The sequence below is a fragment of the Tiliqua scincoides genome, chromosome 1, assembly GCF_035046505.1.
Source record: "Tiliqua scincoides isolate rTilSci1 chromosome 1, rTilSci1.hap2, whole genome shotgun sequence".
In the NCBI taxonomy this organism is placed as follows: Eukaryota; Metazoa; Chordata; class Lepidosauria; order Squamata; family Scincidae; genus Tiliqua; species Tiliqua scincoides.
Window position 1 is genome coordinate 181,603,496 of NC_089821.1, and position 11,515 is coordinate 181,615,010.

Sequence of the window (11,515 nt, forward strand, 5' to 3'; positions counted from 1 at the left end):
CCTTTCCCAGTTTGAAGAGACACTTGGCCAACAGTCTGAGGCAAAGAGGCAAAGAAGGAAGGCCCATAGCCAGGGAGACAGACCAGGGACAGACTGCACTTGCTCCCGGTGTGGAAGGGATTGTCACTCCCGAATCGGCCTTTTCAGCCACACTAGACGCTGTTCCAGAACCACCATTCAGAGCGCGATACCATAGTCTCCCAAGACCGAAAGATGCCAATGATTATTTTAGCCTTAGGGCTGAAGGACCGTGGGTGGGGGCAGTCACAGACATCTCCTCCAGGTAAGGGAAAGTTCATTCCCTTATCCAGGGTTAAGCCGTTAGGTCAATGGGTCACCTCAGATCCGCGCCAGCTCCTTTGTGAGGTGTGCACGGGAGAAGGAATGAGGGGGAAATGGGATGAGAGTATCAGTACAAGTTGCTGCAGCCGAAATCCATTCCATTCCACCTACCATTCTGCCCCCTCTCCTCCAAGACACTCTCCCTATTCTTTCACTCCCCACTCATAGAATATCTCTACTGCTGGCTTACCAGCTCTGGCAGGGACTGTGGGCTCCAGCAGCAAGACTGGAGAACTGTCACCTCTTGCGGCAATGCTTTTAAAATGGCTGCTGTTGGCATGCATGTTCCAACAACCATTTTATGACAGGTGAACACTACTCCAGTGCTGTAAACCCCTCCATACACCCCTCCTAGTTCAGATTGGGCCCTTAGTCTTATTTTGATTGTTTTAATTTTTTTTTGACATTGAGATGCTTAATGTGTATATTTGTGTTATGAGCTGCCTTGGGGGTGCCAAGAAGCAGGATAAAAAGGCCAAAATAGTTTTTTCTTTTTTTCCTACCATCCGGTAACTTCCACATAAAGGGTCAGCTTGTGAATGGATCCAACACTCATCCAGCAACACTCATACTGTGCTTCAGGTTTCTAGGCGCACTGTAGTTAGGATGCCAAATGGACGGTGAAGGCATTAAAGGCCAAACCATCCACAAGACCACTGTCTGCAATGAAATTAACCTTAAAATGTTTGCAAGTTCCTTCATGGTAGGAAGAAACCGAATGCATAATTCACTCTAGATGCCACATGTTGTCCAAGCTGCATTATATTTTTTGCCTTCAGTTCAATGGCATTTGCCATGGACTAGAGAGTACTCACTATTGAGAGAACATGTGTCTTTAAGAGACTCATGGCCCAATCCTAGCCTTCTCCTCTCATGCCAGTGCAGCCGTGTTGAAAAGGCACATGCTATATCCAGTGGGTGTGTGTTTGGAGCCAGAAGCTTCAGAAGAGAAAGGGGTTTTAAATCCCCTTTCCCCTGGTCCTGCCATGAGTCTCCATGGACCTGCACCAGCGATTTCACTAGCGCAAGTCTGAGGAGAGAAAGGGGCAGGGAGGTTGTGGATAAGAAGGACAGGATCCAGCGCATAGCATCGCCACCAGATACATTCCCTCCCACAGCTTCCCCAATCCCATTCCTCCAAAATGGGGGTGCAGGCTGTGCAAACAGCACTATGTGTCACTCTCAGGAGGGGTGACACCACACTGCCTGAGCCTCCTTTTGGTTATCTTCAGGCCACTCTGGGCCCAGCTACCTTGCACTCCCACCAACAATCATGTTTTCGCCACTCGCCCGCAAGATCACAAAGCAACTGGGCCCAGAGTGGGCCAAAGATCACCAAATGGAGGTGGTCTGAAGGCAGGCTTTTCACATGCAATAGTCATTTCGTCAACCCCAAACTTCTCAAGCACTGAGCTTTTCCAGATAAATGCCACACCGGGTGGCACCCATCCATCACCCCAGGATGCCTCTGCATTCCTCCCCCTTCCCACCTGGTTTTACCCTCTCCCTAGTTCAATCTACCTCCAACCCACCTGCATCCTATGTTGGCTTACCTGCTCCGGTGGGCAGCCAGTGCAATGACGACATGCACAGGAAGGTTCCAGCCTTCCCAGTTGCACTCTGGCAGTACATACTGCTTGAGCATGATTTACATGGCACTAGTGGAACACTGGTTCCACCAGTAGATCAGCCCAATAGAACTGGGCTGTCGATATTGAGCGGCGTTAATTCTAAAAACTGAGCAGCAACACCAGAGGAAACAAAACATGGAGCAGTTCTTGTAGCCTTAAGGCACTGTAATATTTAGGTCATTTTCACTGTTATTAATGTCCAGTCAAATGTTCTGGCACCAGCTTTCTGTATTCTTTTGTTCCTGGAGAAACCCAACTTTGGGTTTCATTGTCCTATAATCCAGAAGCTTCTCAGCTACTACCTTTAGTCTCAGTGGTCACCAGGGCTCATCACAAAGAGGCCTCAACTATTTTAGACACTGAAAATATCAGACACAAAGAAATAGAAAAAATAACATCATTTTTATTTACAAAAAATCCAAATATTGGATGCTGTAAACAAAATTCACAATCTGTTCCCTCTAGCATTGAAGCAAACGCTTTTGTTGGTTCAAAGTGTCTGTTTTCCACCCGCCCTTCATTTCAGCCTCCAACAGAATCTAGAGTTCAAAAGAGCAGCCCAGTGGGCAGTTTGCTACAACCGGATGTCTTGCTGAAAACAACAGTTATGTAGAATTCTGAAGGGGAGCAAATCAGCATCACTTCCCACAGACTGCAAGAGTTTGCAGTGCTGTGTCCAAAAGGCCTTGATGTCTGGAGGCCTTTTGGATAGTTAACTAGTTGCAGTAATAGCGTGCTAACAAAACAAACAGCAAAAGCTATACAGGGATGTTCCTCCTTGTAGTGGAAATCAGAAAATCATAATGCCCCCCCCCCCCCAAAAAAAAAAAAAAACCTAGGAAGAAAACAAAACAAAAAAGTAAGTGCTGAATATGTCATTAGATAGATATATTTCTCTCCCTCCCGTCCTTTTCCTTTACATATTTTCCTTTCCATGAACAATTTAAAGCTTTCTCTTCGCTGATAAGAGCCTTCAATATAACACAACTCGCATATAAAGCATTTTACAACAGGCATTTCTAAGCTGTGCATGAAACTTTGTACAATACATAGCAGCAAATAAGTCTTAAAGCATTTAAATAAAAATTATGAAAACAAGAATCCCGGTGGCATTTTGCTTTGTCTCCTAGTTTTGTTTGCTTTCTTTCAATTTTTTTTATTTTTTATTTTTGCATAATGCAGATTAAATGTACAGTACAACTCCATTTATCTGAATGGCCTGAGGCGGGCAACAAAAGGTTTGAATAAATGAGAGTGATATTTACATAAGTGTAACAAAGGTATGTGATCACCTGGGGCCACACAGCAGACATGGACAACAGAGTTTCAGAATAACCAACATGAAAATACTGCAGATTTGACCAGAACAAGTTCAGTTCCTCACATGATTCATAATTAAATGCAAGAGACACACAAACCATTTAATTGTAATTGGGCCAACATCTCAAATTAGGTAAACATTGCAAAAGAAGACTTGTTTCTAATAACACATTTTAAACTCTGAATGAATAGAGAAACAGAAGCCTTAAGAGTATGAAGAAATTTCTTCTGGTGAAAGTATTAGTTTATTAAAATTGGAGGGGTGTAGGGGTGCATTGCTGGGCTCTATGGGCTCTATGAAAAGCTAGGTGAATTAACCACAGAAGCCAAGTTGTTTTGAAAAGGTGTTATTATTTTAGTTTTGGCTTGGAGTCATGGCTTCACCCCATCACTAACACCAAACACCTATTCACAAACAACCAGCCAGTTACTACAAAGCTCTATGAGTCTCGCCACTTGGAGATGCATACCAGTTAAAGACGACCATTAAAACCTTGTAGGGGAGGAAAAGTAATTTCTATTTATCAGAATGCTCAAAATGATTGCAGCCCTACAGCAAGCATGTTAAAGTAATCATTTGTTGCTGGCCATAAAACATGACAACATTTGAACTACAAGGAAGAAAAAACTGTAAACCCCAGCCTATCAGTCAATCATAACCTTTAAAACACACACACACACATACACACAAAGAATGGAAAAGACTGCTCCAGAGGAAAATATATCCTGTACTATCACCATTTTGTGGTTGAGGCACTGCCAGAGATCCCCAAACCCTTCTCAATAGTGGATGACTCATTTATTTGCAGCTAAATTACTGTGGTTAAAAGGGGGGGGGAACATGCCACATTACCAGCTGATCCTATTTCCCCAACCTTCTAGTCCACTTCCGTCAGAAAGCCCTCTGAACAACTACAAGCTAAGCTCTGGTTTTGACAAAGGCCATCTCACTTCTTGATTTGCTGCTGATAGCAATGAGCCAATGGAAACAAACACTGTGTTTTCCTAACAACTGACTGAACATTCCTGTCAAGAGCAGTCTGCAGCAAAGGAGCGTCAGGAGGGAAGCACAAGTGACAACTGGGGTCTTCTAAGCCAGGACCGTGATTGGGAGGGAAATTCATGTCAAGTTTCCGGCAGAATTCACCAGGGAGAGGACTAAGAAAACAAACTGGGCTCCAGCTCAGCTGGCCTTCAGATGTACAAGGATGGCATAAAAAGAAAATGCTTCAATAATTTAAAATGGGAAAATACATTGCCCGTCGCTCTGTGGGGACAAAGGGACATAATTTTGCCCAGTGAGCAATTTACTAATTCCTCCACTTTAAATATTTTATGCTGTTTTTAACATGGAGCAGTACATGTGGCGCTGCACAATTTCAGACTACAGCAGTGGGTGGCACCATTCAATTCCCCCTGTCAGAAGAGTACTTGACTTCCTTTCTTTACATTAAGAAAACAGCCTGGAAGCCACTATCCAAAAGAAAGTTTTAGTGCATTTAAGCCTCTTGCCACTTCATGGGCTGAAATATGTTTCACTCTGTGTTCAGTTGTGGCTGAGGAGTTTGGTGAAATTTTGATTGCATTCAAAGACCAGTGGCTGTGGAAGCTAAGCTCTGGGTGGTGAACACTGGAGTGGTGCAGGGAACCATCTCAGTAAGATGATTTCCCAGCTCTCCACTGGCCTCTTGAGAGAATAGGAGCTGAGCAATTGTTATTTGTCCTAATGGGAAAATGATTTTTTAAAGGTACAGTACTAAACTGGAAAATGCAGTGTGACAACTAGGTCAAAGGTGTTTAACAGTTACATAAAAATATATATAATATATATAATATAAATTTTAAACATCCACGCAACACTCTTCATAAGGGTTCATTTCACATTTGCCAACATCTAGTGGTCCTGGAACGCATAGTGCATTCTGCTCTTTTTTAAAAATATTAATAGTGACTTCTCAAATAGGGACTCTTGGCTCTTTCTGAGCCAAATTCCAATGGATGTCTTTATGTCCTCAGGGTATGCAATCATGGAATTAGTGAGTGAAGTGACAAAACCGTATTACAGTACAAAACATGACTGAAAAGATCAGCTGGTGAAATGTTGTCCAGATATGCAACTGAGATGGCTCTCAGGTCACCCAGCAAATCTCGCAGGGGCTGCTCTTGCAACCCAACACATCATTCATACCCCACAATCTTTATGACTGCTTACTTTCTCCAGGTTGTCTGGTACAAAGTGCCCACAGTATTGTAACATCCTGTTGCAGGCTGGAAAACACACTGAATTTTATTTAAAACATTCCTTAAAATTGCTACATTTTTCTAGACCATATTTAAAATACTGTGTGCGTGTAGATGTGCGTGTGTATAAGACGTGTTACATACGCACACACATGCACATGCACGCACACGCACTCACACAATATATGCACACGTACACACGTGTACCTATGATAACATCACACTGACAATATAAACTTTATGTTTGCCAGGAAAAAAAAATAGGCATTTCTTCCACCACTTATTCACAAGCTTATTTTTAGTTTCTTGTGTCCCTGATAAAAACAAAATGCAAGATTAAACCACAAAACTATATTTCTCTCACTTCAAATTTTCTGAAGGCATCAGGCACTTTTGTTTAGTATTTGTGTGTACAAATATAGCAATATATTTCTTTCCTTTTTTTAAAATCTGTGTCCTCTCCTTTGCTCAAATAACTTAACTGTGAAGTCTTTGGTCCTGAAGCATAGGTTGCTTGCTGCAGCTGGTTTTCTTGCATTTCCACATTTAAAAAAAAAAAAAAAAAAGATGTGAAGCCTGCACACAGCTGGAAATAACGGGATCTGTCATCATCCTTCCCCCCATCCTCATTTTTCTTTTTAAAATAACTGTACTAATCTACAGTTGTTCATTTGGAGCAAGCTGTTTTTCTTAAAGCATTCTATTCAAGCAAGCTATACATTCTATGGGATCATTCCACCAATAGCACTTGATGCATGCTGGAAAGGCAGTTCTTCCAATATACATCTTATTCCAATGTGTATATCTGTGTTATGCCTCAAACTTTAAATTCCTGAACGCATATCTAGCTTTTTTTTTAACCCCCTTATTCTCCTGCGTTGTTTTTGTTTGTTTTTGCAGATCCCACTTAAAAAATAAAGGATTCTCAACTTCCACTTTGCCATAGCTATGGGAGCAGGCATTGCCAACCCATATTGTCATCAAGCATTCCTCCCTGGTTTCATCCAAGGGGAATTCTTTGCTTTTCATGACAGGCCTGTTGTGCTCTAGGGTGGAATCCAATAAGTTTTGGGTTCTTTTCTAAATCACGCTCCATTGCATGAAGTAGAAGAACCATCAGCTTTCTGTAAGCTTAAAAGCTAGAGCAGACCACCATTGCACAAAAGCCACCCCACTTTAAAAGGAGAGCGCCACCCTCCCCCTTTAATTGCTTGATAGAAAACAGGTTCCCCACCAAGTCTATTGAAACTGTTGTTAATTACAGGGCAACCAAGTCGAGTAAGTGTGTTGCTGACATGGAAACACTGGCTGAACTTGAGCAATATAGTAATTGCTGAAGTTAGCATCTGCTACATAGGGGGCTGGCTGGTAGTAACAAGTGACGTTGGCCACATTGGGGATGATATTTTGCTCAGCTAGGACCCGGATGGCCAGCATGGTGATCAGGTTCAAAGTCTGCCTTCTCTCGTGTCCCATCAGGCACACTGTGCTCTCATTCACCACACCATGAAGGGTCATGAGATAATCATACTTGCGGTCCTCGAGCCCCACAAAGTGGTTTTGCAAGTACGACTCCAACTTCCGTTGCTGTTCTCCAATGTCCGAGAAGTCAATGAAAAATCTCGAGCACATGTATCTCTGAAGGGACTTGATCTCGGATTCAGAGGCAGCCCGAAAGCCCCTCACAAGGAGATTGCAGTACTTGAGAAGACCACCTCCCCTGATTTCTTCTGGGTTTCTGGTAGCAATTATCTTGTTGCAAAGATGATCAAAGGCTTCTTGGAAATCCCCATAGACACTCTCCCCAATGATTGTTGGGTGAAAGGTTTCAGTCATTGGGTTCTCTGAACACTCGTAAAAAAGAAGGAGAGAGTCTAGCTTGATCTGGAAGGAATCAACGCTGAACTCAAACTGCCTCCTCAGAGAGTCCATAAATTTCAGCTCCACGTTTTTGCCACTGTTGTTGGATAAGGAGATAAGACTCCATCTGTCTGAATCATTGCACACTTTCACCATTTTCTGCACATAGGCTTCCTGCAATGTGAAGCACATTAAAAAAACAAGAAGAAGAAGCCGATAAGGAAAGGAATAAAAAACGCTTCCCCTTTGGAGCCTTCATTTGCTTCCAGCTCCACCCTGCCCCAGCTTGCAGCACAGTAATTTCCAGAGCCCAGGCATAAGAAAGAGACACTGTGGACATATTTAGCATGTGGCTTTGCAGACATGCAGTTGCGAAGGGCTGAAGGGAGAGGGAGTGTGCATGGCATGGCACTGCACAAAGGACGTATTCTGTAGGATTTCATTAAGGCTTTTCTTCAAAAGGCATTAAACTGACATGTGCACATCATATATACTTATGTACACACAGGGAATACTGAGGAAGAGACTCTTAGAAAATCACAATTAAAATGTGATATAAAGGCAAGGCCATCAATCATCATCATCCTCATCCAGATTCTGATTTTGATCTCTTTCAAATCACTACAACTTTTCCCATTAGAAGACTGCACTGAAAATTAAAATAATAATAATAATTTTCTGGAATTTTTTTTTTTAATCTTAGACATCGTAAATGTTCACTTCTCAAGACTGAGACAACAGTTCCTGAGAATTAACAATGCAGTTAAACCAAAGGTCTTGGCTGGAATCCCAATGAAGTCAAACTGACAAAACAGCCCAATCCACAACCCCACAGCACTGCTTGATTTAAGGCAGATTGGCCCCACTAACATGAATGAAGTCATTTGCTTCAGTGCTGTCAGTGGGTCACACAATTGACAGCTGTGATGAAATCTGGGTAAAAGAAGGAACTAACTACTGGGCTCTCGAAATAGTAGATAACCAGACTGGAGAATAGACCTTCCAGAGCATTTAAATAGAAGGATCATCAGTCCAGCCTTTGGATTGGAAAGGCAGGGAAGCTAAGGAGCACCGTTTCCCTCTAGCGGTCCCAGACCCCTCCACAAGCCAGTTATGTACCCAAGTCTGTGTGAGGATGGCTCGACTGAAAAATCAGTGGCACTAACATCGGCTTAAATCCAAACATTTTGGGTCTGTCTGAGCCATTGATCAAGCTGTGGTTAAAGTAGCATGGGTTTTTTCCCTCTTTGCAGATAAAGTAAGTATATTTATTTATTTTGTTAGCTTAGTTGATAGCTAACTTCATCATTTAAAAACAATATGCATTTTTAAACTTGAATAAACTTGAAATCACCACTTGATTTTAGTTTATTCACAGTTGAAGGGGGGAAAAGACTTTCCTCTGTGTTTGTGCTTGTGTGTGTGAGAGAGTGAGAGAGAGAGAGAGAGAGAGAGAGAGAGAGAAACTACCAGCCCAATCCTATGCCTGTCTACTCTGAAGTATGCTTCCTCATAGTCAATGGGGCTACTGCCAGGTAAGTATGGATAGGACAGTCTGTCCATTCGATGCCACAGGGGGCATCTATCCATCCAGTCTGCCTTGCAGCCCCAAGGTAACTTATTGAGGGGCTGGGCTGCATCGCCTCCTGGGCCCCCTCCCCGCCACCGCTCAGAGCAAGGGAGGAGTCCCCTTTCGGGACTTTACCTTCAGGGTCAGCGGGGTGATCTTCTCCTTGTTAACCCCTTCGGGCAAGAAGTCCAAGAGGCAGTCGAGGACGACGTCTTTGACGGTCTGGAACTCGGCTTCGCCCTTGAGGTCGGCGCAGAAGATGAGGTCCAAGTCCTTGTACCCCAGGCCGCTGTCCTGGTGCAAGACGTGGCTGGCGGCCGAGCCGTTCAGGCGCACGTCCCGCACTGCGATGCGCTTCTCCTCCAGGCGGCTCCGCACCACCTTCACGATCTGGCGCGGCTGCATCTCCAGAGTGGGGAAATTGCCCCGGCCGTGGATGGGGATGGTCTCGCTGAGGATGCGATCCAAGCGCTGCACTTGCTCCCAGCTGAGCACGTTGCAGCGGCCGCTCTCGCAGCAGCCCGGGCAGAGCTCGGGGATGGAGGTGCTGGTGGTGGGGGAGTCTCGTGGGCTGCTGCTGCTGCTGCCCGGGGCGTTCTCCTCGTCTGCCATGGTCCGGCGCGGGGGGGGGGGCAACTCAAGAAGAGGATCCAGCTACCACAACCACGACTAGAGCAGAGCCCAGCAGTTTCCTCCTCTTGGTATCTTCTTCTTCTTCCACACCTGGGGGGGGGGGGGAGAAACCAGCAAAAGCGATCAGCGCAAGATCCTCCAACCTCTTCCCCTGCAAGGAATTCCACTGGAGAGGCAGCATTTGAAGCACTGCAGGCCACCTGCTCCCCACACCCCCTTCGATCACCCCAGTGTGATGAGCCCAGCCCAGGGGGATCCTGAAAGTCAAGCCGCCAAGTCCCCTACTTTACTTGGGGTTGGACAGATTGCAGCCGCCCCCCACTTTCCCGATCCCTCCAGCAGCATACACACCCGGTCTTGCTCTCTCGATCACCTGCAGGATGTGATCTCCGCGCGAGGGACGGACGGAGGGGAAGGCAGGGAAAGAAGGATGGGGAGGGCTGAGGAGCGCGGGCAGACACTACACCTACGCACAGCTGGAGGAGCTGCCTGGCGTCGCGGGCACGGCTCCCTCGGATGTACTTATGTAGTCATGTCCCGTTGTCCGCGCGTGCCTCCTCCGCCCCGCTTGCGGGGATCACACTCCTGCCCAGGCTCCCTCGCTGCCAGTCCCGCCCGCCCTCCTCCACCGGGCTGTCTCCAGAGCCTTTGCTAGTTCTGCTGGGGAAATGTCCTCAGTAGTTTTTTATATGGGCTTTCTGGCTCTTCCGGGGCTCCGAGTCGCCCTCCGCTCCCCACGCCCCTCTCATCTGCATGGGGAGGCTTCTCCCTCCCCCAGCTCGGCACGCCCCTTCATTTGCATCCACAGCTGGCTTCTGTGCCTTGCCTCCGCAGCAGCTTCTCGAGAGCCACTTCCTCGTTCCTTCCCCCCCCCCGGGCCCCCCAGAAGATCTCCTTCCCCTGGAGGAGAAAGCTGCACGAGCTGGATGCTGCTGGGACTTCCTAGAAGGATCTGGAGATGTCCGACCCCGAGGTTCTCTCTTCCCCCTTCCACCCCGCGCCTGTTTCTTCCTTCCAGCAGCTCTCGGCCGGCGAGCAGGATCCCCGGCGCAGCCCAGAGAGAAGCTGTCATCCTATCCACACTTTTCTGGGAGTAAGCCCCATTGACTATAATGGGGCTTACTTCTGAGCAGACGTGTAAGATTGGGTTCTCAGGCTGCCATCCTCTCCACTTTCCTGGGAGTAAACCTCATTGACTAGACTGGGGCTTACTTCTGAATAGACCCGCATCGGCTTGTGCTCAGAAAGAGGTCTGCAATGTGGTCAAAGCAAGCGAACCAGGAACCATCCGTGCGAGGTCAGGAAAGGGGGAGGAGGGAGTTATGTCAGCAGATGGAACATTCTCTGGCTCCGGCTGCTGAGTGAGTGCTTTGCAATTGTGCCGAGCCGGGAGGGAGGGTGGGGATGGGGGGAGAGGGTGGCATATTTCCAACAGGGACAGACTCAGTGGCTGAGTTTGGGACAGTGTGCAACTCATCAAGGGAGAGGCTTTGCTGTCTGGGAGGGAGAGAGAACGGCTACCAGGCCCATTTTCAAAACTAGAGAGCCCTGCGGTTCTGTTTCTTTTTCCTCTTTTTTTGCGTGCAGTTGTGTACTGCTCCACACTAGCCTTTAAGGCTGCAATCCTATCCACGCTTCCTGGGACTAAGCTCCATTGACTCTAATGGGACTTCTGAGTTGACAGGCACAGGCTTGGGCTTCGAGGCTACCATCCTATCCACCCTTTCCTAGGAATAAGCTCCATTGACTCTAATGGGAATTACTTCTGAGTAGACAGGCGTAGGTTCAGGCTCTGAGGTCTTTCAACTGGTAGTCCCGAGAAAAGTAGTAGGAGGGCTACACCGTGTGATGAAAAGGGAACATTCTACGCCCAAGTGGCATAACTCTCACTGATGCTCATGGAACAAGATTTCAAGAT

The 11,515-nt window shown here is 46.2% G+C and overlaps 1 protein-coding gene across 4 annotated transcripts in view; it reads right to left on the reverse strand.

Annotated features, from left to right (window-relative positions):
- Positions 1-10,800, reverse strand: part of TENT5A (terminal nucleotidyltransferase 5A) — an 81,084-nt gene extending 70,284 nt beyond the window's left edge. For 2 of the 4 annotated variants that reach the window (XR_010793589.1, XR_010793591.1), the window contains exons 1-3: positions 9,949-10,385; positions 9,100-9,687; positions 4,147-7,568 (exon numbers count right to left, since the gene is read on the reverse strand). Coding sequence is in view for 2 of the 4 variants with exons in the window: in XM_066612470.1 (XP_066468567.1) it covers positions 6,789-7,568; positions 9,100-9,576 (1,257 nt within the window). In the remaining 2 variants the exon portion in view is untranslated. Of the gene's footprint in view, positions 1-2,784; positions 7,569-9,099; positions 9,688-9,948; positions 10,386-10,720 lie in introns of those variants that run through there. The other 2 variants (XM_066612470.1, XM_066612469.1) reach the window with 2 other exon arrangements.
- Between the last annotated feature and the right edge of the window lie 715 nt (positions 10,801-11,515).